The sequence below is a fragment of the Curcuma longa genome, chromosome 11, assembly GCF_044706935.1.
Source record: "Curcuma longa cultivar G26 ecotype Majalengka, Jawa Barat chromosome 11, ITB_CL_G26_1.1, whole genome shotgun sequence".
Taxonomy (NCBI): Eukaryota; Viridiplantae; Streptophyta; class Magnoliopsida; order Zingiberales; family Zingiberaceae; genus Curcuma; species Curcuma longa.
The window spans coordinates 19,847,868-19,871,435 of NC_133871.1; the positions used below are offsets into that span (position 1 = coordinate 19,847,868).

The following is a 23,568-nucleotide window of genomic DNA, read 5'->3' on the forward strand; positions in this document are numbered from 1 at the left end:
ACTTGACTCAAAACACAAGTAATAGATGAACATCTCCTCCTATATTTTTATTATAAAAAATATATTAATTTAATATTATTATAATTTAATTAAAATTATTAAACCCTAAACCACATATTTAAATATTTTTATATGAAATATATGATGAGTATTTTATTTTATTTTTAATTTATACATGTTTTTCGCGATTAATTTGATTAATTAGGGAAATCCAACCATAAATAACATTGATCAGGCCTTCGGTGATCGCCGGCCTGGACGATCGGAGACAACATCAAAGTGAATATGCTGTCGGTCACCTTAACCACCTCATTTCCGGCCAGTTCCGGCCGACACTGGAGGCCGGTTCCGTCGATGCTTCCGCTGACGCCATCCTCGTCTTCTCCTCCATTTCTGAGGGCTGTGTCGGAAGGGAAAACAGATCAGGAGAAGACCGCGGAGCTTCAAACCAAAACAGCTCCGGCGACCACCATCATCGGAACAAGCGCCGCTTCCCGGAAGGAGGCTGATAGCCACCAGGACACCAGTCGCCGACCAACTAATACGCCGCCTCCACGACCACGACCAGCTTCTCTTCGACCTCGAAATCCACGCTCCTTTTTCGCATCCATCTGCAGCGACCTCGACGAGCTCATCCACAACTTCATGGACCCACCCGTTCTCCGTCGCTCCGTAGACCCCCGCTACGTGCTCTCCGGCAACTTTGCTCCCGTCGACGAGCTCCCTCCGACGCCTTGTCCCGTCGTCCGCGGCGCCATCCCGCGCTGCCTCGCTGGCGGCGCCTACATCCGCAACGGGCCCAACCCCCAGCATCTGCCCCGCGGCCCCCACCACCTCTTCGACGGCGACGGCATGCTGCACTCGCTCCTCCTCCCCGCAGGTGGCGACGGCACCGATCCCGCCATCCTCTGCTCCCGATACGTCTGCACCTACAAGCACCTCGTGGAGCGCGACGCCGGCGGCTCTGTCCTCCCCAATATCTTCTCGGGCTTTCACGGCTTCGCCGGGGTGGCGCGCGGAGTGGTAGCAGCAGTGAGGGTACTCACTGGGCAGATGAACCTCGCGGAGGGAATGGGCCTGGCAAACACCAGTTTGGTCTTCTTCGGCGGCCGCCTCTACGCGCTGGGGGAGTCCGACCTGCCCTACGCCGTGAGCGTATCGCCGCAGGACGGGGAGATCACCACTCTGGGCCGGTGTGACTTCGCCGGCCGGCTCTCCATGGCGATGACCGCCCACCCCAAGAAGGACCCATCAACAGGGGAGCTCTTCGCCTTCCGCTACTGGCTGATTCCTCCCTTCCTCACCTACTTCCGGTTCGACGCCAATGGGAACAAGGCGGGCCCCGACGTGCCCATCTTCTCGGTGCGGCAGCTGTCGTTCCTGCACGACTTCGCGGTGACGGAGCGCTACGCCGTCTTCCCGGACATCCAGATCGTGATGAAGCCGATGAACATGGTGTTGGGCGGCGGCGGGCTGGTGGGGTCGGACAACGGCAAGGTGCCGCGCATCGGGGTACTGCCGCGGTATGCCACGTCGGAGGCGGAGATGCGGTGGTTCGAGGTGCCGGGGTTCAACCCGGTGCACACGATCAACGCGTGGGAGGAAGAAGGAGATCTGATCCTGGTGGCGCCGAACATGCTGCTGGTGGAGCACTTGCTGGAGCGGATGGAGCTAACGCACACCTCCTTGGAGATGGTGAGGATCGACGTGGAAGGCAGCGGTGTCGTGACGCGGACACCGCTCTCGGCGGCGAACCTAGAACTCGGGGTGATCCATCCGGGCTACGTGGGGCGGAGGAACCGCTACGTATACCTTGGCGTGGCGGATCCCTTGCCGAAGATAAGCGGGGTGGTGAAGCTCGACCTTGCAGTCGCCGGCAATGGAGACTGCGTGGTTGCCCGGCGGGACTTCGGGAGGGGGTGCTTCGGAGGGGAGCCCTTCTTCGTGCCCAAAGGCGAGAGGAAAGACGAGGCGGAGGACGAAGGGTACTTGGTCTCGTACGTGCACGACGAGGACAGCGGCGAGTCGAGGTTCCTGGTAATGGACGCGCAGTCGCTGGAATTGGAGATCGTGGCGGAGGTGCTGCTGCCGGGCCGGGTGCCCTACGGATTCCACGGCCTCTTCGTCTCCAGAGACGAGCTGCGATCGCAACGGCCCCAGTAGAGAACACTCAACGGTAAAATTACATAAAGTGGAATTCGTCAACTAGTGGCCTCAGTTATTATGAGTTTCATGGAGATTCGAATCTTTATCCTCTTTTAAAATCTGTTCTAATCAACTCAGTTATGTCCCGAGACACACGCAACGCTACGGCACCCATACTCTACTCAAGTTTATCCGAAATCTTGGTTATCTCAACCATCTCGCTAAATTTTGATCAACTGAACTCATCAATTTAACTGACTTGATCAATTTATGCTCGGCATCTAGTATTTTTGATAACTTCTTTTCAAATACAACTCTCCTCGATCATTTTAAATTTTCAAAAACATAGAGTTACTCCTAAGCTTCTGTTTGTACTGTTAAACATATTTATAAATCAATTTACAGTCCTTTTGTATAAATTTTTAAGATCGTAATTGTTTTGAAGGTTAAAATTATAAAAGCACATTATTCTACACTTCAATGAGTTCAAAAATAAATTTAGTTCGCACTGTCAGCTAAAATTTTAATTTCTCATTATCTTGTTATGGTAAAATGCTCAAATTTTATTTTTACCTTTACAAGCTGTGATTTCGATCTATTCATCTTGAAAAAACTTTCCTGCACAGAAGAGTATATGAAAAAACTTTATATATATATATATATAATTATTATCTGACATCATATTTTATTTATTTTTTAAAGGATGTGTAAACATTTGATCAAGTATACATCATCACTGAGTGTAATTATATGTCCCAACCATTACAACATTGCATACTTCTTATTCCAAACTACTATACTTATGCCCCATAACAAGACACGCAGCAGCTCGTTCACTTTGGATTTGCTGGCCGAGTCACCTTTGGAGTAGTATTTGCAGCCTGCAACATGCGATATATAACACGTTAAGCACTTCACGAGCCACAAGGACGATCGATCGATCGATCGATCATGTTGCAGCGAACTAACTAATATATATATATACACATGCATGGATACCTTCTTTGGTTCCTGTGGCTTCCTGTTCGTGGTGGCTGCAGGCTTGGTGGCTGCAGGCTTGAGCTGAACCTTAGGCGCTGGAGATGAAGCCGCTGGCTTCTCTGCTTTCATGGAGGCCATGCCGAATTGTACGCAGGGAAATTTGCTTCTGGATCTTGCATTGCATCCACCACAATTTATAGGCAGAGCAGGACAGGACTGGAGAACGGTGCTGCGACACAGAAGCATGAATATGATGTGAAGGACGAATGATCAGGATTCCTTGAACGCAAATCAACGTTTAGGAGTGAGATGCTCATCTCTTTTGTGAGCCACTATTGAGCAGGATAGGAGGAGATTCCGATCAGTAGTGGAACGGAAAAAGGTGCTCCGAAATAATGGAGGTGCAGGGAGGAATTATTGAGGCAAGTTGCACAGGTATAAAGGGAATTCTTCCTTTTTTCGTTTTCGTTGGTGACTTTTGAAGACTTGTAGTTGCATACGTCTTTCATTAGTCGAAGGGACAAAATAATCCATATACAATCGTTCACACAAAATGCTTGATGGAAAGACAATAGAGCTATCGTATGAATATGAGTAAACCAGCCAAATCGCTGGAGAAATATAAACTGTGGTTGTGCCTGAGGTCGAACAGTTGATAGTAGATTACCTATTGGGTTACCTATTAGAACTTATCGATTCATTCTGAGGTAGAACTATCGAATGTGGGTTAAGTCTCCAATTTAGACGAACTTGTATTTAACCAAGGCATTAAACCTGACAAAACCGAAATGTTCATTGACTGACAATGAAAAAAAAAGCAAATGAGAAATATAACCAGTTGTTTTACTTTGTGTCCATCCTACATCTACCATAAAAAACGGGCTTCTTTCCCACCATAAACAGATGCTACATCGAACTAGGTATTTCCTTCTGGTTGGGACTCCATGCTCAGGTTGTTCACAGCAGCCTCCTCCATTATAACCTTCACGGGGGTGCTGCTGCTATTATCAACAGTTGCTGCTGCTGGACTGTTGCCACGGGAGCTAATCAAATCCTTTGAATGAGGAAGAGAGACCATTGTTACCTCGTCGGTGTTGACATCCATTAGCTTGCGCTGCTTCCCGTTCCTTTGCGAAGCTAAATCCTTAGGAATCGACCAGCTGTCTGTTGCTGTGGCTTGCAGATCAATGGACCCAGATACTTTTGAAGCTTGCAGCACCTGTAGACGGTAATCAGTTTCTGGGCGCCTACATACTTTTCTCAGTGGCACTATTTCCTGGGGGAAAAAAAAAATGAAATTACAAGTCGGTTCATGCATCAAAAAATAATTCGACAAGAAAAACAGCAGCTAAATATGTTCATTTGTGATCTAAAAATCAAAACAAATCCAAAGAAACAACACACACCAAAACTAATCAAGTGATCTTCATAGAAAATTTTGTTTTTATCTTGAGTTTTTCCATTTACTTGCTCATACATAGCAAAGTCAAAGATACAAGATTATATATACGGTACCTCGGATTGGTCATGATCATAACGAACAAGGAATCTACACCTGCATCCTCGTACATCGTGCCTTCGTCTTTGTACATCAAGAACATGAGCATCAAAGTAAAGAGCCTGTTCTTTACCTTCCTGTAAACACCAGCTGTGAAATGTAATATCAAATAATAAACAGTAAAATAATTTCCTGTAGAAGCATTAAATTGCAGATTAAGAAACTTTTAAATTGCATCGCAACTAATGCAAGGGATAGCAAATAATAGGTTCAACAAACCTCTGACTGAAAATGGAAACAGAAAAAAAGTTCATATCTAGATTTAAAATCTTTTATATAATTTTAATATTAAAAAATCATTTAAATTATAAACTATTTTTTATCTCCTAAAACTTTTTTTTTTGAATAATCTCTCAAACTCGGTCTTCAACCATGTAGACATGACATACTTTAATTGGATGGTAAAGATACATCACTAATTGACTAAATGATAATAACATATGGATGCCCTTAATTGACTATTGATTTTAAAGTTTCAATACATAATGGGTTGTCATAGATAAAAAGGTCAGGTAACTGCTGCCAAAATTATTAAATTGCAAATTTTAGTAAAATTTGTGCTGCATAAATATACAAATCAAGAGAATGTGAATGGTGAGTTCATAACACCTTTCACCAAAATGAAAGAAAGTCTTCAAAAAGAAATTTATGTTCCAACCAGAGTAATGCTTGTAAGATGGCCTAATTTATTAAGGACTTATAAATTAGGCCTAATTTATTAAGGACTTGTAAAACGGCACTTAACTAGACTTATATTCAGTCACCCAGTCAAAGACAAGCAAAAGAAGAGACTGTCACAGGATCTGATAATGTGAAAACAGTAACACAGAATTGAAATCCATTATACTTCAAGATCAATGATTCACAAGTATGGATCTAACAACTCAAGATGTGCTATTCTCCTATGCACTAGCTTGATGTTTCACTTTTTATGTTCAGAATGCTCACCATCAAATGAAAATCACCCATGGGCAAAGTAATTTAGAAACCCAACATGGGAAGTCACCTGAAAGCAAAGGATAAGGTCTCCTGGAAGTACAGCAACACATTCAGCAGCCTCACATGGAAGGGAACGCTGTCTAACATATCTGCGTACATTAATCCACTCATCCTCTTCCACACCAAATCCTGAGAACCGAACTCGAACTTCCTGGAGAAGTTAATACTATGAATTAGACAAAATGAAAGTTCCCTACATATCAGGTATCTATACGACGTGTCATCAATTAGACCAAAATTATTTTCTAATTTCAAGAAGTTGCTTGCCATAGATGCAAACTGAAAGAATGATATTAACAAGCATTGCATCAAATACTAATGTAACAATAAGACTGAAGCACAACAAAGTAGTAGTGGAATTTGAATATAATTTACCGGATCGCCAGTTTCAAGCATTCTATAGGAAAGAAAGGTTGAAACATCATACCTGCATATGAAGTCACTATTAGATTCTATGTGGAAATAAAAGGAGAATTATCATATAACATTTAAGAATGGAATCTGATTGTAAGGTAATTTGCCAAGAAAAGGCCTAGGTTTTAAGAATTTACCCAAGAGCTCTTGTATTTCTAAATCCTACAAGGAGCAACAGAAAATTTTGACCAGGATAATAATAAACAAGAGTAGTTGGCTGGCAACATATGGCAGGGGCTTGGAGCATGCATATGTAAACGAGAGTAATTGGCTTGCCTCTTCACTCTTCTTCCATCCTTTGCCTTCTCCATTTACCATTTGAAGTAAGGTTTTTAGAGTTTTATAATTGCGAGATTTACTTGTAAGGAATCGATTCCTGACATAAGTCTAGATGAACCCAATATTGTGTTGTTAATTAATGTTGATCACATTTTAGTTTAGATATAACTTGTAAGGAGTTTTTGCATATATTTCAGCATTGTTTCTTATATTCTCCATTCCAGTTCCTTGGATGAAGTTGTATTCTTAAGGTTCCTCACGATTTGTAAATTTTCACCTCGTGTCCTACATTATAAGGTGTCCTGTTCTAGTTGACGTTGAATTTTTCAGACAACTGATTTAATAATAATAAAAGGTGGAATTTACTTGGCCTGCCAAAATTGTATCCCTAGACAAATATAACAGCTAAGAAAGCTTGCAAGTAGTCAAACATAAAAAGGAATATTAAGCATATAAACTAGCTTATTCAATGAATTTATGAAGAGAAAATTGGATATAGACATAGGCAATTTCCTTGCAAGCTGTAGCAATAAATCTGATATAAGGAAGTATTCTCACCATGCTCCATCTCTAGCTGACTTTGCTTCGAATTCCACCAGAGCATTATCTGTAGAACTCCGTCCTAGATGACAAAATAAAGGGATCATTTAATGTGGGGGAGGATGGTGAGAAATGATATCCAAATATAGAAATCGACCAACCAAAGTTACAAGTCAGTTAGGTGGAGGCCCCTTGATACATTTCCAAGAGGGTGAAGCAAGGGTGCAGACCTTGCTCCCCAAGAGGGTGAAGCAAGGTGCAAAATCCCTTGATAGTTAAGCATCTTAGAAGGGTTCAATTATCCCATGCGACCAACTAACATGGTCACTTGGTACATGTTTCATTGGTCAATATAGAAGGCTATGATACCATGTACGCAAGGGAGAGTTGAATCTAATATAAATTACCAGGGCAGTTAGGTGGGGTGCCATTGGTACTTAATCATGCCCATTATCTTGCTACCAAGCATGTGGGGCTAGGCTAGGCCCCAGGGCCAAGCAGACTTAGGATCTTGTTTAATATTTAGATTACTAGCATGGAGGGCCAACTTCTCAAATCTTCCAACAGAGCTTTGCCATGTGAACAGACTTAGGAAAAAATAATCAATAATAGCTACTCTTAAGCAAGTTATCAATTTGTAAATCAATATAACCTTCCTAAAAGATGAAAACAAGAAAAGAGCGACACTATAGTAGAAACAAAAACAGTAAACCAAAGGGAAGTACCAGAAGGAGTAGAAATAGGAGCAGACACATTTGTAAAAGGAACTGGTTCTTCTCGATGCATAGGCAAAATGGTTAACTTCGCAGGTGCCTTGCTCAACTTTGCTCTCTGTGCATATCTCCTATTCTGGAACCAATTCCATACCTATAACATCTCTACTGTTAACAATAGTTCAAGAAGTTGACATCTCAGTAGCAGCATGTAGAGGTAGTAAACCTGCTTCGGTTGCACGACAATCTTCCCAGCTCGCTCAGAGGATTGACTTCAAACAGCAAAAATACTAAGAAAATTCTCTGTGAAGGTTGACCATAATTTGACACACAAACATACCTAAATTTGTCTGCGAGTGCACACATAATTTCACGAGGTGGTATTGCATTATTTATTTCTTGTAAGCACGATTCCATCTCCAAAACCTTAAATTGGTCAACACCAAATTTCATTAGATCACATAGTAGATTGGGTTATATGGTATATGCCTATCACTCATCGGCGATTGATGATTGTATTAGTTGTCATAAATTAAGAGAAAAATTAGAACATTTAGTGCCTAGGAAAATACTGAACTGTTTCCAACAGTAAGCACAGTAGACATATGGTTTCCCAAAGGGAAAAATGAATACATATATAAATAAGTGCAACATTTCCAGGAAAATAATTGCAAACTAGGATGATGAGCAATTATAGGAGATACATAAGCCATTAGTGATGGAAATAATATAAATGGACGGTAATCATTAAGTAATTAATTTGGAAAAGAAACATCATTAACATCATCTAATTGTGTTAATCTCAACTATTTGAGGCCAGTACATGGATCTTACCCCTCAATTAAAATTTATGCAAGGCTTATCATTGCTACATTCTTCAAAACTTGATTTAGATCACTGATATACCTAACACTAACATAGTTTACAATTGAGGTGTTAACCAACATATGTAGCAATGATAGTGCTAGGTACTCAAGTAGATATGATAATACAATAAAAAGGCTCGAATTAAATCATGTTACATAGACAAAGTTCTCAATTGGGAATGAGAACCAATACGGACAATGAACCATATTCTAAACATTGAAAGTTGTTATTATTTGCAATATCCAGTTTGCTAATCAGAAGACTGATAGTAAACTAGTTTTAAAATTGATCGACTTGTTATTTATGAAATGAGGTTAGTTGATTGCACTTATAGCACAAAACTAAGAAACAAGTCCTCCTAGTCCAGGATTCTCTCAAACTTAGCTCATTTTAAATACCAATTAAGTGTTGAAAAGTGCCCAAATCAGGATCTCCTTTGCATTATTCTAATAAATGGCGCTCAGCCACTCACTATTAAGTTCTCCAATAAGATCACCAAAGAACAGCATGCACAATTACTGGTTAAATACAAAATTATAAGACCCCTATGCCGCCATTAAATAATAGCAGTCACTTACATTAGCGTACTCCTGCATATACAACTTACTCTGTGTTTAACATTAGGGAACCAGAGTGACTGATGTACCAGGAGGAGGAGAGTAGAAGATTAGGGAAGAATTTATTCTTCTGACTTTTCCTTCCAAATTTGAGAAAAGATTAAAAAGAAATCCCAAAATTGGGAGGAAAAGTGACAACAATAAAATCTTCCATGATCTTCTACTCTCAATTGACCACATTTCTTTCTCTTTTTCGATGATCTTCTTTCTCTCCTGATTTTCACTGTTCCCCTTTTTCTCTCCAAGCAAACCAAAAATTAAGTATTTCTGTCCAAGTAAAGAACGGAAACGAGGTTTTCGTTCCTTGTGTTCCATTCGTTTCTTCTCCACTCGTCCATGGATTATCACAAGATTATCATCCCTACACTCTAATTTAAGACAACGAGGTTACTTATTCGCTCTTCGTTTCTAGATTTTGGCAAGGGGATCGCCATTGATGACTCCTAGTTGCCAATCTGTGCGGAAAATGGTCAACGCGAGGAAACTAATTCAGACTGGAAGAAAAAAGAAAGGTGAAAAACTTCCAGTCTCCCATCGAATTGAAACCAACAAGCTCCTATAACGAAAATTCATCTGCAGCACGGAAACAAAACCCTAAAATACCACCGCTAAAAAAATATCACAGAAATCTGAAGACGGGGGATTCGCAATAGCGAGGGAGAGAGCACAGAGATGTTTCCATGTACCTCGTTCTGAGTGAATCGGAAGACGGGACCCCCGCCGTGCGGAGGCCGACCCATCGCGGATCTCCGGTGGAAAACGGAAGGGGGGCGACCGTAAACAAAAGAGAAAGGGCGAGAGAGAGAGAGAGAAAGGGAGAGGAGAGGGAGGATGCAGCACGAAGCAGAAGCACCAGGCACCGATCACTCTCGAATGCGCTCAACAGCCGTCACCGAGCGCACAAATTTGGTGGTTGGAGCTTTCTTTGCACGGAGGAAGAAGAAGGATGCCAAAAGCCCAAAAAAGCAAACTTGCTAATCCTTGGAAATTAATTGAATGCAAGCCTTTATATCCAACCCACTCTTGACCCCCATACACCTTTTTATAGGCTAACTTACATGGATTCATGCCTTTTGGTTGCACCAGTCCATGTTTATGCGGGCTCGCTTGGAGGAACTGATTCACTCGACCATGCTGGATTAGGTGGTCAACAAACAACCGGCCTGCGATCCAGAGCGTGCATATCTTTCGAAAACTTTCCTGATCGCATCCCTTACGAGGGAGAGGAGGATGAAGTGCAGAGAGATTTCGGCTTGAGCTCCGATCGAGAAGGCAACGGGTGGTCTTGAAGCGGGTGCGAGGTCCGTAGTTGGTTTCCCAAATCCTCGAGCGAATCTTCGTGTTTCAATTTTACTGCTGGTTGATTGCAAATGCTGTGGTAATCTTGCTCTTCCTTGATCCAACTATAATTTCAGTCTCTATTGATTACGTTTTGCATGGGCAGATCCTTCGTTGTAGTAACGTGCACAATAAGTGTTTGATGCAATGCTTAGGAGATGATTTTTATTCACTGTTTGCTTCTTTTTTTTCAAGGAAAAGGGGGAAGGTAGGTTCCCTTCCCTGCTACATTATGTAAAATACTCTGTAAATCTGGTTTATTTGCAGATCAGGGCTGAGGAAGACTGCCACACTTAATAATTGGTATCCCCATGGATCCACCAGTTTACCAAGTCATCCAAGCATTGCATCAGGTTCATTGATTCCCTCACAAGATACAAGTTTTGCTCAAATCATCCAAGTCTGGTTACTGCTGCTGCATGGAGACTACTTGGGTCGAAAAAGTTGAGCTCCATCATTCAGCTTCTTGTACCAAATGTACTTATACGTTCTAGACAAACTGTCTCCAACCAAAATGTTGCCACTTCACATAGTAGGGGGAGTAGAGAAGTTTATGGGCATTGGCTGTAGAACACGGACCATGGGTATTTGGAAGAAGCTAAGGCAGGTGAAGGAATTTGTTCAAATGAAGTTTATACTCATGTTAGTCCAACCTAGAGTTTTAACTTTGGTAGAGCAGAGTTGCTTCAAAAGAGTCCGTGCCAGTTGACTTGTATTCCACCGTCCCCGAACCCCCTACCTATTCAGTAAATAGAGGAAAGTGTCCTCTTCATCTCCAGGTGGAACGTGGATAGAGAGTAGGAATTGGAGCACACAAGAGGAGCACACATGACATGAGAACCTGATCTTCCAAAGGGGTTGGTCTCCTTCACTGGATAGAGTACAATTAAGCAGATTAGTCAAGATTCGCAAGTTTGATTGGATATGAGGAGTCTCAAGGAGGAGATAAACCAACACATTTATCACACTGGAAGGAAATAAGGTAGTCCTCTGGTGCTTGGTGATCACCAAAAGTGACTTTCACGCAGTTAAGTATAATTCTAGATAGTAAGGGCTATCTGTCAGAGGGAGTGTCATCCACCACCGTGGGGGGAAAATTTGCACCCATGGGAGCAGAGTGGAATTCACAGTCATCCACCACCATTTGGAGAACAAAAAGCTAGCTTCTGGCAATAGAGGTCGATTAGACCAATGCCTAATTTCTCTCTTCAATTTTTGGCCATACCATCTTGCATGGTAGTCCATTTGTCTTTAGACTGTAGTAAGGTGCAAGGGGTTTCTCAATTTTTGGGTTGGCCCATGCAGTTATCTCACAAACTTCAGATACTTTAGTAAGAAACCTAAGAAATTGAATTCCTACTGTGATTCCTTCAGAAACAAAATTTTATATTTTATTTTTAGGAAACTATTTTTGTTGTGGAATTCAGTTCCAACTAAAATGGTAACATGTTGCTGGAAAAAAAACTGGAATCATGACATAAATACGGCAATTGTGATGCTCCTGATAGACAGTCCTGCACCAACATTATATATGATTTTAGTGTCCAATTACTTGGATGGAAGATACAAGGGAGGGGAGGAGATGTGACAAAAAGATGTACATAAAGGATGGAGCTCCATAAATCGTTAAGTTTGTGAAACTTTCCCTCCTCTCTCCCTATAACTCTCTTACGAGTAATTGGATTATTGTCTCATCATGCCACTTGGGATAGGTCTGTATGAGGAAAAGAAAAACTCCATCTTAGATTTGCTTTTACCATGGTTTGCCATGTATTCTTCAAGAGAAATCTATGCTTATTAAACATTTATACATGTGTGGGATACAAATGATCTTGAAAAGGTAAGATAATGTTTTATATGAATGAATTTATAATACGAGTTATGTCTAATAAAAATTGAAATCTACTTTATATTTCTGTGATAATTAGTTATATCACTGGTCTGGTGCACTTTTTAGTTTATGCTCAATTGATTAGCATTGGGAAGTATCTCATCATGGAAAAGATGACTCATCGTATCTTCCTTGCAAAATGTCATTTGAATACCAATATGTGTTATAAATGTTGCAAAATGTTATTTGTGTGGTTCTGTTAATTTTCTCATAAATTGTGCTTGATGTAAACAGTGCATGAACAGATTAACCAATCATATATGATATACCTAACCAAAATGCCTCTTTTATACAACCATCCATCTTACTATTTGACTATAACATTACTTTCTCTTCTTTCTTGAGATAGAGTTGAGTTGTCTGTTATTTTTTCCCCATGTCCTTAGGTTGTAAAATGCCAGTAATTCAGATGAGTAATTCGAGATTTACAAAGCCTAAAGGCTTGAAGCATGAGCCAACTCCTTACTTGTTCATTGCCAATTGTGGACCTGCTGTGGGCATACCTTTTGAAAATATTGAATCTGCCTTTAGCATTTTTGGGAAGGTCATTGGAGTCCATGCTGCTGATGAAACTGGTGCCCGTGTGATTGTTTGCTTTTCTGAAGTCAATGCTGCTGAAGCAGCCATTAAAATGTTAAATGGATGCCCTTGTGCTGAACTTGGAGGGAGAACCTTGCACATACGCTATTCAACAGTTCAGCCACCGCAAAAGGTTTAGTTGGAGACTAATTCTTTAAATTGAGTAATACATCTTATGTTTAAGTGTTTCACAGACATGTATTGTTTAAATATGTCTGAGTTTATATTTGTTTCCAGCAGATATATCCTACATGATGATTAGGACATATCATGAAAACCCTTTACTGTGCCCAATATACTTATCAACATATAATCTTCTCATATATAGAATACATCCCACATTGAATTTCAGGTGGGCATTTATAGATACTAAAACTGTTTTAGTTAAGCTGATTTTTTTTGGAAGGAGCCCACAAATTTTATATGATTTGTATGGATGCAAGCCCTCATTTGGTAAAGGTGGATTTCAGACACAACACCTTAGCAACAACTTCCAGGTCCTTTGCCAACACTGTAGCAGACACTGTAATTGAGACAAATTACTATTATGTCTCCTCTAAAAAATGGTGGGCTATAATTATCTATTTAATCCTTTATATCAAATACTAAGAGGACTCATTGTTATTGACTTTTGTTTTATCTATTTAGTCCACCATTGCATCAGTGTGTATATATTGTTATGTAGTGATTCAAAGCCTTATGCTATGCATCTCTTCCTTTATACTAAAAGTTCTCATAGAATTTGGAATTATAACATAAGGTTTTGAAATAATGTGGCTTTTATTAGCTTGCTAATTTTAAGCAATTTACTACTTACAGAATTAGAAGGGGAGCTTTGATGCAACCGTAAAGTTGTTGTCATGTGACTTGGTAATCACAAGTTTGAGTCTTGGAAATAGCCTCTTGCAATGCAGGGTAAGACCACGTACAGTAGACCCCGGGACCATGCATTGGCAAGAGCTTCGTGCATCGGGCTGCCCTTTTACTACTTATAGAGGTAGCTTTTTTAATAGTTCTGAGTCTTGGGTACTATTTCAATAGCAAAGAAATTACATTCTATGAGGGAACAATTACTAGAAGTAAATTTTCTGATGCTATCTCTAGGTGATCTTTATTTTAGGTACAGTTTCTGTTGTTTCCAGAGTTTGAAGGATCATTTAGTGTCATGCTATTAATTATGAGATACTGAAATATTTGTGGAATTTGCCAATCAATCATGATCATAATGATTGAAGAGTCCACTGCTATTTTCTTGAGTTATTCTCTGCTTGTTCCACTCAGAACAGTTTGTAAGTACTAGAACATGAAACATAAGAGTGATTTTATAAGATTTTTATATAAGCATATTTCTAATAACTTCTTATGCATTAGAGTTAAAATCATATCTGGTGCAAATTGTTAATAATCAGTCTACCAAGCATAGTTTAATTCTTTTTCTTTTAGAAAAAAGTTAGCTCAGTAGTTCTCCAAAGGGAAAAAATGATTCTCAAGTGAAAATCTTGAGAAGTTATTTTCTTAGGTTTGTAGATAGGTAGTGGAAAAGCACAGCATACCACCAAGTGTTGATGACATCTTCCATCATGGTCTTTATTGTCTCAGCTTAATTTTATGTGAATTTACTAGTTGGTTGGAATATCTCACATTCAAAAATGTTGTAACCAACTGCCTTCTCAATGATGATCAAAGTGTGAACTCTTTTAGTTCTAAATCATCAAAGAACTAGTCATATATACCTACACCATGATATTTTCTACTAGGGTTCTATTCCCTTCATTTTGTCATTTTTTTGTAATTGAAATCAATTAAACCCAAACTAGATCAGTTGTCTCCTTTCCTGTTTAGTCTACTACTAATGGTACTAAGATTAGTTGAACTAATCTGGATTGGTCTAGACTAGCCCAATTGCATATTAAAGCAACCAATTGCATTTGCATATGTGAGATGTAATGCAATTGCATATGGATAGACTACCTAAGGCTTTGGAGCTGCAGGCGAAGTGCCAATGACAGGTGAACTCTTTTCAGACTGATGGGATAAACGGCAATTTTTAAATGGAGGCATGATGGAAGCTGTACCAGATATGCTTCCTCACTGACTACTAGCTTCTGTATTTTTTGAATCTAATCTTATTTAGCAGTACGGTACTTTGAACTCTAACCTATTATCCTGCTATTTGTCATGTTGTAGCTTTTGGTTCTCCACGGTTTAACCTTTTCTCAATGCCACCTGAGTGAGAACCAAGCTCACTTTCATCTTTTCTCAGCAAAAAAAGAACAATGATTGGTTTATGATATCTGCCCCACTCTCCCCTTGTTTTTCCACACAACATATAATAAGAGTTGACTGACACAACCAAAAACACGATTAACAAAGATAAAACCTAAAAGTAACACAATATCACCCAAATATATAAATAGGTTAACTTGAAATGACCTATTTTTCTAGATAATTATTTTAAAAAATATTAATAACTTTTTTGCCACATAATAAACTATTAGGAGGTAACATTACTTTTTTAAAAAGTATAATCAACTTAATATTTTCTCTTATAGATTTTTGTTGACCCATTTATGACACAATTAATACGGCACAAATGACAACCCCTAATATATAATAATAAAATAAATATATAGTGGAACAAACTACGTAGATAATTTCTGTTGGCATGGGATTAGAAAAACAACTAAGTTGGCGCATGATATGCATTAACACAAAACCAGCTTTTGGCAGTTATATAACATCACAAGTATGAAATAGTTGCAGTAGTCTCTCTTGCTACTAATCAAGCAATTTCGTGGTTGCTAACATTGTTTTCTTTCTACGATACTTTATGTTTTTAGTTTTACCTACCAATACTATTGTTCAAATTGACTGTGATGTCTTCAAGTCATATCAAACTTTTATATATATATATATATTTAGAAGCTAATGAGCTTCAACAACATGAAGGAGCTGATTTTTCTCATGCATTGACCTTTGTGCGATTACATATTTCTCCTCATTGTGCGCACTTCATTTTTTTAAAAAGAAAAATCCATGGAGACAGATTTATGCTTGTCCATGACTAACATCATACAATATCTAGGTCCATGGTGATAATGCGCTTCCAGTGTCTTTCTTAGCATCAGATTTGGATATTCCAGGAATCTATTTGGTGCATGATTTTATTACTTTGGAGGAGGAACAGGTCAGGAATGATTGAAAAATATATTTTGCAGAAATTCTTCATGAATATTATGGTGGTACAGGTAGCTTAGGTAATTTCTGCTATGATGCAATTCTGAAGTGACAAACACCAGGAAACTTGATTCACACTTGTGTGTATTCAATTTACTATAGAGGTCACCAAGGATTTCTTTAGAAGAAGGCTTCTATAGAAAACCCAACTTTTATTTTTGTTACTTAATTGGTATAAGAAATAAGATTATAATAATATATGTGCAGAAAATCATTTCTATTTTCCAATGCTTCTATGATTTGATATCTGGTAGCCCACTTCTTTCAATAATATTATCTCAGGAACTTCTTGCGGAAGTTGACAGTAGGAAATGGATAAATCTGGCAAAACGACGAGTTCAACATTATGGCTATGAATTTCTATACAAGGTAAATTGCATCCTATCTAGCTAAACTTTTGATCAGTTGTGTCTGGATCTTGTAGAAAAGCTGATTCTTTTCTGTCAAATTCTTAAATGATCGTAATGTTAATTTCAATATTTCATGATTGGTAAGGTTTTGATGTAACTATTTCTGTTTGTGTCAAGACCTGTTTTATTCTAGCTTATGTCAGCCCACAACTGAGATAAACTATTGCTGTTTGGTTAGCATATTATTATTATTTTTTTGACATTTTAGAACACTATGCATTTATGAGTGTATTGTGTGCCAAGGGATTGCTCATTTGTCAAGCAAGAAAGCTCCTTCTGGAATTGCCTCTATGTTAAGCCTTTTCTAGTATATTCTGGTTTTATTAGTTGGGTAACTAAAATTTTCTCTCTGGATGGTTATGGTGAATAACGACTCCCATCACTATTTTGTTATGCAGACAAGAAATGTTGATTCAAAGCAGTTTTTAGGTGAGCTCCCATATTTTGTTTCTAACATACTTCAGAAAATTGTATCATTTCCTGGTCTTGCTGATGATCAGAATAAAGAGATGGATCAGTTAACGGTATGTTAAGGACATTTTTTTTTTTCAAAAAGTAGTTTTACTTATCTTTTCAAAGTATTTGTACTGCAATAAGCTACAGATACTTTAGTGCATCTTCAATTGTGGAACAAAAGAAACAAAACATTTTTTTTCAACCAGTCGATAACAACTGGTTAATAACAATTGTTAAACCATTTTTTTTGCAACAGAAAAGTCAAAAGATACCTTAGTGCAGCTTCAATTGTTATAACAATGATTTTTTTCAACCATCTTTAGGTTGCAACATAAATAGTTGAAAACTTGAAATATGGACTAAACGCCAATTGCCACAATTGGGATTCTAACCTTGTGCCAACTACTAGAATTTCAAGCGCCTAATAAAGAGAACAAAAGGAAACTGTTTCTGTTTCTAAGTAATAGCTAATTGTTATCACAGTTGTTTAAGTTCAAATATTTTATAATTAGTTGAAGCTATAATGTAATGCAAAATATTGCATATGTCCATGTATTTGTTATTTGGATTTATGGCCTTAATATTAAATCATCAAGTGGGTGTCTCTTTCTGGTTAAGTATCAAAATTCTGCCTCTTTTACCTTTTCTAGTTTTAGATAGAACAGTACATTTTTGCTCCAAATTGAACCAAATTTTATATAGAAGTTGCTGTGTGCTGTGAAATATAAAATCCATCTATTTGGAATGAAAAATAAAAGTTTCAAAGAAATGTGTAATTCCTAATATGGTTTCCATAGTAATTCAAATTCCGCTAGACCTAATTTGGTAGTGTTGAATTTGAATTAGACTCTCAAATTTACAAAATTGAATAGTTCTATTCAAAATTAGAAAGGTAAAATGGCATCCTTTTCATATTTAACCGAAAGGGTGCCCTCTTCAAGATTCACAAAGGGCATGTTTTAGTCTTTAGTGTTGGTTATGTACCAGTTGAATCAAGGATGAATCCCATATATAAAGATATGGCTTAATGCCTTTTTTATACTTTTTTTTAAAAAAAATATTTTTGCTAGCAAGATTATGGTACTAAAAACTAAACAAACACATCAGAAAAAAATAGTAACCATTGGGTCATGATTATGATAGTCTAAAATGATTAAAGTCATTCTTTTTCTTTTGATTTCCTTAGCGTATGATACCCTGCTATATACTTCAACTTGGAAATGTTTATAAGCTTTAACTTTAAATTTACTACAGGTTAATGAATATCCATGCGGGGTGGGTTTATCCCCCCACATAGACACCCACTCAGCTTTTGATGAACTTATCTTCAGCCTCTCTGTTGCTGGTTCATGCATAATGGAATTCAGGAGATATCCTCAAGCAACTTGGCAATTTCCATCTGCATCTGTTGATGAAATAAATGAAGACAGCACTCTTTTGTCTTCTAACACCATTAGAAAAGCTATATTTCTTCCTTCTCGTTCTATGCTCTTAATGTCTGGGGAAGGGCGGTACGCTTGGAATCATTATATTCCACATCACAAAGTATATTTCTTTTCCTTCTTTTTCTTGTGACTATTTGGCTCATCTAAATTTGCTTGGCCATCCGTGATACACTCAACCTATTAAGTTTGTGAAGACAGTGATATGCTTGGTCTCTTAAAGTTTGTGAACAAAATTTCATGAACAATCAATGAATTCATTTTAATATTCAACGTGCTATAGCATATAGTATATAACAAGAAAAATAATTTATCTGACCAGAAAATTGAGGCATCCAAAAATGAGCTCAATTTTGCATGAATGCATTAGATTGATGAACAAAGAATGCTTCTAGAAACTTTTCACGAACAAAACAGAGCCTAACATTCCTAGTCTCCAAGTCATCATTTGTTCTTTGAAGCTTTGAAGTTATTTACTCTACATTACAACAAAACAACAAGAATACTAAGGCCCAAACTATCTGAAGTTGGCTCTATCTGTTTCCTCACCATTGACATCTACTGAGGGCCATATCACAACTGTTGAACCAACTAATCACCTTTGCTTTTGTTCTTAGACAAAAATTGTCAGTTCTTTCAACACTTGCCCAACTTGCTTAGTTTATACAAGTAGGCATAGAACAAAATGAATATATCAAAGTATCAGTAATCTGTAACTGGAGATCTGTTACTTTAAACGATGTCTTGCAGGTTGACATAATAGGAGAAAAGCAAATAAGAAGAAGTTCTCGGAGGGTTTCCTTCACTTTTCGCAAGGTTTGTGTATAATATTCTTGTTTCTTCATATAGTTACAGTTGTTAATTAGCTAATTTGTCTCTAGGATATCTTTGAGAATATGAACTGCAGTTACTGATTTTTAGGAGATTTGATAAGTAGTCTTTCCTTATTTTCTAGATGTGTTATCATCTATAAGTTAGGCTTGTACAATACATTTTATTTCAAAGGAATACTAATTCATCAATTTCCTCAGTTTGTCTGTGTGCATGTTCTGTTATGCTTGTATCTGTTAACTAGGATAGATAAAGGGTGCAAGTACTTTCTCTGAATCAATTTGGTGCTTATTATTTTGTAATATTGGAGAAGACACAGAATAGATACTTTTTAAAGTTGCTTTTCTTTTTCACATCTAATTGTTTTTTCAATAACAATGCTAATTTTAGCCTTATTTGTCCAAATTTACCTTTTCTCGCTTCTGTTTCTTATATTTATTTTTTCCATTTATGTAAATCTGTTGGAACTAGTTGTCTTTTTTATTTTTTCTTCTCAGAAAACTGTAGAATAAATTTTATTACCTGTTTAATCTTGACATCTCATTTGTATGCAACATGAGATTGGTTCCAGATACCATCTACCGTGAAATTTCTGAACTTTTATGACGACAGAATACATATTGTAGTCATTTTCATTTAACTTTTCATTAATAATGTTCCACTATGTGTCAATCAAAATTTACTTAAGAAGAATAATTTTTATAACTGAAATGCACATGAACAATCATTTTTGTTGTGTGTTTTTCTTGTCTGTTTTTGTTGCATTCTCCATTTTCCTATTACTTGCCACCCGAACGAACAAGTTGTAAATAAGATTGTATGAGCTTTCTTTTCAATTATCTCAACCTTGCTTCTCCCTCCTTATCCATTCAGGTAAAAATTTCATTGGTGTGGTTTCATAATGGTGCAACATGTTGTAGACTGTAGACACATCATGTCTTAAACCATCCTTGCCTGCTACGCAGGATCAATTACAGTAACTTGTGTGCATAAAGTATGTGAATAATGAAACATGCTTTCTCAGTGTTTACAGTCTGCAAGAAGCTTTCACATTCAGAGTTTGATCTATGTTTGCTAAAACTTAAAAAAGGTGCAACTTTCTGTAATTGCAGGTTAGGAACGGGCCATGCCGCTGTGCGTACAAGCAATACTGTGATTCTCAACAGGAATGTAGAGATCAACAACTGAATCCAGTATAGTTGTTCCATCCCTAAAGCTTAATCCAAGGAGCATTTGTTCCTGTTTTTCCAGATATTCTGCAAATTTGTCTGGTGACTATTTGTGAAACTTTCTTGAAAATCAACAATCTAGTTAGTCTCTATCCTTTTCATTTTCAGGAATGAGATTTTTATTTATTTATTATGTCTTGCACATTATGTGAAGCTAAATATCTTAAATTACCATAAGATCAAGTCAATATTAGATAAAGCACACCAACGTAAACATTAACGCAAAGCTCCAGTCCGCCCCAGACACTCTTTGTGGACGATGACGAACCAGGGGAGGAGCTCAACTTCATTCATTATCGATGTTTCGGCACGAAGAATTGCATGGGTAAGGGCAGTCAATCTTCCTGACAGCACTCCGGCTGTAGTACCAATCTCCAACAGCTTTGGCAATTCTCTGCAAAGAGTTGAATTTGATTCCATCATGGACTGGTACGTAGTTCATATATATGATCATCTTGGATTTGCATGGATTTAAGTTTCGAGCTTACAGTGTTATCGATCATCGGAGAATCAACTGCTTGCCATGTAGTTTGATCTCCCGAGTGGCAATGAGCATGGCAGGAGAGTATGAACATGCCTGTGGAGGTGCTGGCTGGCAATGCTTGCAAGAACTGCGACCTGTAACCTGGATTTTAACAAGCAGGCATCAAGGACATCAATTAGTTGAACCTTTTTTGAAGCTAAAAAGTGACTAGAAACTGCTAACCTTGCAATGTCTGTAGTTGAGACGAAGAACAACGCTTGATATCAAGCTTGCACGCTGTCCAAGCTTTACCCCGATCTGCAGAACTTGGAGCTAAAATATTCCTGATCTGCAATGTGCACCATTACTAACTAGATAGCCAATGGAGCTAGCAATGCCATGGATTTGTTACCTGCCATGCATCATATGCAGCATTGAGTACGAACAGAGGTGTCCTCATTGTAGGCACCACGTACTGTGGGAAAAAGCACTGCACTTGCATTGTGCAAGACTTGTTCAGATGACATGCTACAACGAATGATTGATCGATCGATAAACCAAAGCAATACTTCTCACCATGCTTGGTGTTAGCCTTGAAGTGCAAGAAGAAGGCAAATTCTTGGCTGAACCCTAAGAAGACACAGACAGACAATTAACACACATCTTCCCTGGAAGCAGTAGCATGAGATTACTCTTCCTCAACATACATGAAGGTTGACAACATCAGTGAAGAAGGACTTGACAGAGTCTGCTCCGGAGATATCTTTCCTATCAGAAAGCAATTGTGGCTCAATTAGCATGGCATGTAATGCTACAACATCAGGAAGATCCTGATACTCAACAATGATCGAACTTACGCATTGATGAAGTAGCCAGCATCCGAAAAGCACTTCACCTTCGCGCTTGCCGGTAGAAGATTGCGGAAGTTGTCACAGTGCAGAATGGATGCCAATCCACCAGCTGAACAGCCAGAAAGTAGTGCCTACAAGAGTTCAGCAGTATTGGCACAAGAGTCTGCATGACAAACCAGCACAACTTTAAAGTGCATACATTTTGTGCTTTGTTCATCCCCTTTGCTAACAGATCGTCGATAATGGCACGCCAAACCCTGCCTCCTCTATGGTGAAGATTTGTGGCCTGACAAAAATGTAATTACATCACAAAATTATCATTAAATTTCATCCATAATGATGCATATGGGTGGAGGAGATTACTGGATTAACAGCTTCCACATCCCCAGTAAAAGAAGAACCATCACAGTACCGAATCTTGATCCTATTCCAGTTGTAGAAGTCTGCAAGTAGCCATGCAGTGATGAAGAAAGAAGAGCACACTGAAGTTATTTAAGCTTGAGAAGAAAGATTAATTTTGAGGAGCAATAAACAAATAGAGATTCATACTTTGGATCCATAATTATATATTGACATATTGTTATCGAAACTCCATACCAGGATTGGCTTTCTGATTATCTCCGAGAATGCCAGAGAATGAGAGTGGCTGCATATGCTTGGAGGAGCCTCTGAAATTGCCTTTTCGTTCTACACATTCCGCAACGTTCCTGCACCATCCTCCTCCCTGAAAATGGTAGAAAAAACATATAAAATGCATAAAATTAGGTAGTTTAAAAGTAAAAAAAAGGTATAAATGGTGCACGACTTAGTAAAGGCGAAGCACAATGTTGAAAAAAGCACGAAAAGGCTCAGAATAGGGTAAGAGCAATATGTGAAATTGTTTAATTCCCTTTGTGTTACTCTATCAAGGATGCTCTTCTTCCTACACAAGCAAGTTAGGCACTTGTCATACTTTACTTTCATTAGGTTCCACAGTATATCCATAACTGAGTGCCAAATAAATTCTAGGTTAATAATCAATGCTACAACATGTTTTGGGAGGAATTAAAACTGCTCAGAAGGGATTGAATGACAATGTTTGAAACAACAACATGAGTTTTTACACATGCTTCTTGGTTAAAGATAGCCAAACTGCTCAACATGCAAGAAGATGAAAAGGGATCAGACCTCCATGTGAACCAACCAATTATTCACGCCAGAGCCAAAACCTGGGGAAAAATGATAAGCCGGGGGGGCTTCCATCCAGACACACTGCAAAATAAAACGAAGAAAATTTGTGCAAGAAAAACCAACTGGAAGATACAGAAGCATGAAACCGATTGATTTGTTGAAAGAGGAAAGTGAAGACTGATGATGAACAAAGAGACCTGCTCCTTTAGCCACTGCACTTTGCAAGAGAGTCATTGGCACAGGACCTCCATCCACTCCCAGAGAGACCAGCGAGAAGATCAAGCAGAGTAAAGGATGGATCCATGCTCTTGAATTAGCACTAAACATTCTGCAGTGTTACTGAATTTGTGAGCTCCAGAAACAGAGAAAAACGCTGCAGAAAACTGAGGACGGATATTTAAACCTCAAGGATAAGAAAGAGAGCTTGGAAGAAATTTTCTCTTCAAGGAACAAGATGTAGAGGACTAGAGGCTAATTCTGAATTACTAAAAAAAGATAAATCCCAGTTAGTCGTATTGACTCAAGCTCTGAGGGTGATCGGTCTGGTCCCACAAAAAT

At 38.5% G+C, this 23,568-nt stretch overlaps 4 protein-coding genes and 1 long non-coding RNA gene across 8 annotated transcripts; 2 read left to right on the plus strand and 3 right to left on the minus strand.

Annotated features, from left to right (window-relative positions):
• The first annotated feature begins 283 nt into the window (after window positions 1-283).
• LOC141841222 (9-cis-epoxycarotenoid dioxygenase NCED1, chloroplastic-like) lies at window positions 284-2,163 on the plus strand. The gene has a single exon (XM_074729362.1). It carries the CDS (start codon window positions 286-288, stop codon window positions 2,161-2,163), a length of 1,878 nt encoding a protein of 625 aa, XP_074585463.1. The 5' UTR covers window positions 284-285.
• Window positions 2,164-2,799: 636 nt separating this feature from the next.
• Window positions 2,800-3,406, minus strand: LOC141841215 (uncharacterized). The gene is made up of 2 exons (XR_012602785.1): window positions 3,145-3,406; window positions 2,800-3,026 (listed from the first exon to the last, which is right to left on the minus strand). It is a non-coding gene; the product is annotated as an uncharacterized LOC141841215 (long non-coding RNA).
• Window positions 3,407-3,901: 495 nt separating this feature from the next.
• LOC141839414 (protein SAWADEE HOMEODOMAIN HOMOLOG 2-like) lies at window positions 3,902-10,078 on the minus strand. Of its 2 annotated transcripts, none has more exons than XM_074727156.1 (9): window positions 9,800-10,078; window positions 7,970-8,055; window positions 7,856-7,901; window positions 7,646-7,783; window positions 6,935-6,999; window positions 6,059-6,110; window positions 5,691-5,834; window positions 4,642-4,761; window positions 3,902-4,402 (listed from the first exon to the last, which is right to left on the minus strand). In XM_074727156.1, the coding sequence occupies exons 1-9, from the start codon at window positions 9,851-9,853 to the stop codon at window positions 4,043-4,045; spliced, it is 1,065 nt and encodes a 354-aa protein (XP_074583257.1). In that variant the 5' UTR covers window positions 9,854-10,078; the 3' UTR covers window positions 3,902-4,042. The 2 variants fall into 2 exon arrangements, with proteins under 2 accessions (XP_074583257.1, XP_074583256.1); XM_074727155.1 differs by having other exon boundaries at window positions 6,935-6,998; window positions 7,642-7,783.
• A 132-nt stretch (window positions 10,079-10,210) lies between these two features.
• Window positions 10,211-20,621, plus strand: LOC141837706 (alkylated DNA repair protein ALKBH8 homolog). Of its 3 annotated transcripts, none has more exons than XM_074725078.1 (8): window positions 10,211-10,491; window positions 12,729-13,054; window positions 16,007-16,108; window positions 16,441-16,527; window positions 16,967-17,092; window positions 18,279-18,569; window positions 19,217-19,282; window positions 20,410-20,621. In XM_074725078.1, the coding sequence occupies exons 2-8, from the start codon at window positions 12,737-12,739 to the stop codon at window positions 20,494-20,496; spliced, it is 1,077 nt and encodes a 358-aa protein (XP_074581179.1). In that variant the 5' UTR covers window positions 10,211-10,491; window positions 12,729-12,736; the 3' UTR covers window positions 20,497-20,621. The 3 variants fall into 3 exon arrangements, with proteins under 3 accessions (XP_074581179.1, XP_074581180.1, XP_074581181.1); XM_074725079.1 differs by having other exon boundaries at window positions 10,211-10,414; XM_074725080.1 differs by lacking the exon at window positions 20,410-20,621 and adding an exon at window positions 20,171-20,268.
• A 49-nt stretch (window positions 20,622-20,670) lies between these two features.
• On the minus strand, window positions 20,671-23,400 carry LOC141837705 (pectin acetylesterase 7-like). Its single transcript, XM_074725077.1, is given in 13 exon segments — window positions 20,671-20,920; window positions 21,015-21,151; window positions 21,233-21,338; window positions 21,402-21,479; window positions 21,566-21,619; window positions 21,697-21,757; window positions 21,847-21,971; window positions 22,040-22,126; window positions 22,204-22,283; window positions 22,438-22,564; window positions 23,008-23,073; window positions 23,075-23,091; window positions 23,208-23,400. Coding segments are annotated over 13 exon segments (1,176 nt in total). The 5' UTR covers window positions 23,338-23,400; the 3' UTR covers window positions 20,671-20,812.
• Window positions 23,401-23,568: the final 168 nt, after the last annotated feature.